At 41.1% G+C, this 1097-nt stretch overlaps 1 protein-coding gene across 1 annotated transcript in view; it reads left to right on the top strand.

The window, feature by feature from the left end:
* LOC102206752 (uncharacterized) overlaps positions 1-1046 on the top strand; it is a 4170-nt gene extending 3124 nt beyond the window's left edge. The window contains exons 7-8 of the mRNA XM_005731183.1: positions 54-184; positions 853-1046. Coding sequence (XP_005731240.1) covers positions 54-184; positions 853-1046 — 325 coding nt within the window. The remainder of the gene's footprint in view (positions 1-53; positions 185-852) is intronic.
* The last annotated feature ends 51 nt before the right edge of the window (positions 1047-1097 follow it).

Genomic DNA, 1097 nt, shown 5'->3' with positions numbered 1-1097 from the left:
TCTCTGGTCTTTGCACTTCTGACTGCATTCAAATCTCATGGCTTGTCTTCTAGGCTAAAGGTTTCATGTTACTACGACCTCAACACAACCCACGCTGTGTCCTTCCACACCAGACCTCGCAGGAGTGAACCATATGCTGAAAATGCAAAAGGCCAGCTGCAAGTGGCAATGAGACTTTCTTTGGGTATGAAGTTGGCATAATTTCATTTTTCCACAACACAAATACAACTCCAGCACTGGAGAGATTTAAGATTCTTCTCCCTTAAACTGGAAGTCATCCTCAAATCCATTAAGCAATTTTAAATTAATCTTTAACTGCCTTTACTAACTAAACCTTACTGCTTTATCTCTAGAAGATCTGATAGTTTTTGAAAACATTTTAAAATTTCTGGCAACTAGATGGTTCAGACTTTAAAGGTTGCTGTCATCAGCATGTGGCTAATTTTTCCTGCTTAATGTTGACCATCAGCTTCAATGGTTTTTACTCCAGGAGCTCCTATAATCTAAAATGCCTTGTCTATTGCATGTAAGGAGTTGGTATTAAATAGTTTTCGTCATTCTACTTTGAATTTCATCCCTAGGCGCAGCTCTCATTAAAGTAGCTAAGCCTTAACTAATCTTAGTTTTTATTCTAACATCCCAGAAAATTTGGATATTGAGCTTTATGCAAGAAGCAAATCAGGAATTTGTTCTGGGAGCTGGCAGCTCCCAAGTAAGTAGGTCCGTGCATGGCCATAATTGGCGGGTGTATATGCAGCATTTGTGAGAGGAAAAACCTCAATGTCCTGAGCTGATTATATTGTTCAAAGCCTCCTGTCATTATGTCATTTCATGCTGTCTCTCTGCACTTAGACGACTCCTTCAGAGAGTTTTACAGACTCGAGGACTCTCCCATCATGAAACATCTCCAGCAGCCGCTGTATTTTGAGGTGGAGCTCATGAGTGCAATAAATCCTCAAGTATCACTGGAGCTGGAGAACTGCTGGGTGACATTGGATGAGGACAAGATGTCCCAACCCAGATGGGATCTGATCATAAACGGGTAACGCTCAGGCTGGTGTTTGCGTATTAGCATAAGCTCTTCCTTCATACTGATG

Source organism: Pundamilia nyererei, unplaced genomic scaffold (assembly GCF_000239375.1).
Source record: "Pundamilia nyererei isolate P.nyererei 1_Seehausen unplaced genomic scaffold, PunNye1.0 scaffold00041, whole genome shotgun sequence".
In the NCBI taxonomy this organism is placed as follows: Eukaryota; Metazoa; Chordata; class Actinopteri; order Cichliformes; family Cichlidae; genus Pundamilia; species Pundamilia nyererei.
The sequence above is the reverse complement of the archived record's forward strand: the minus strand, read 5'-3'. Positions and strand labels throughout refer to the sequence as shown.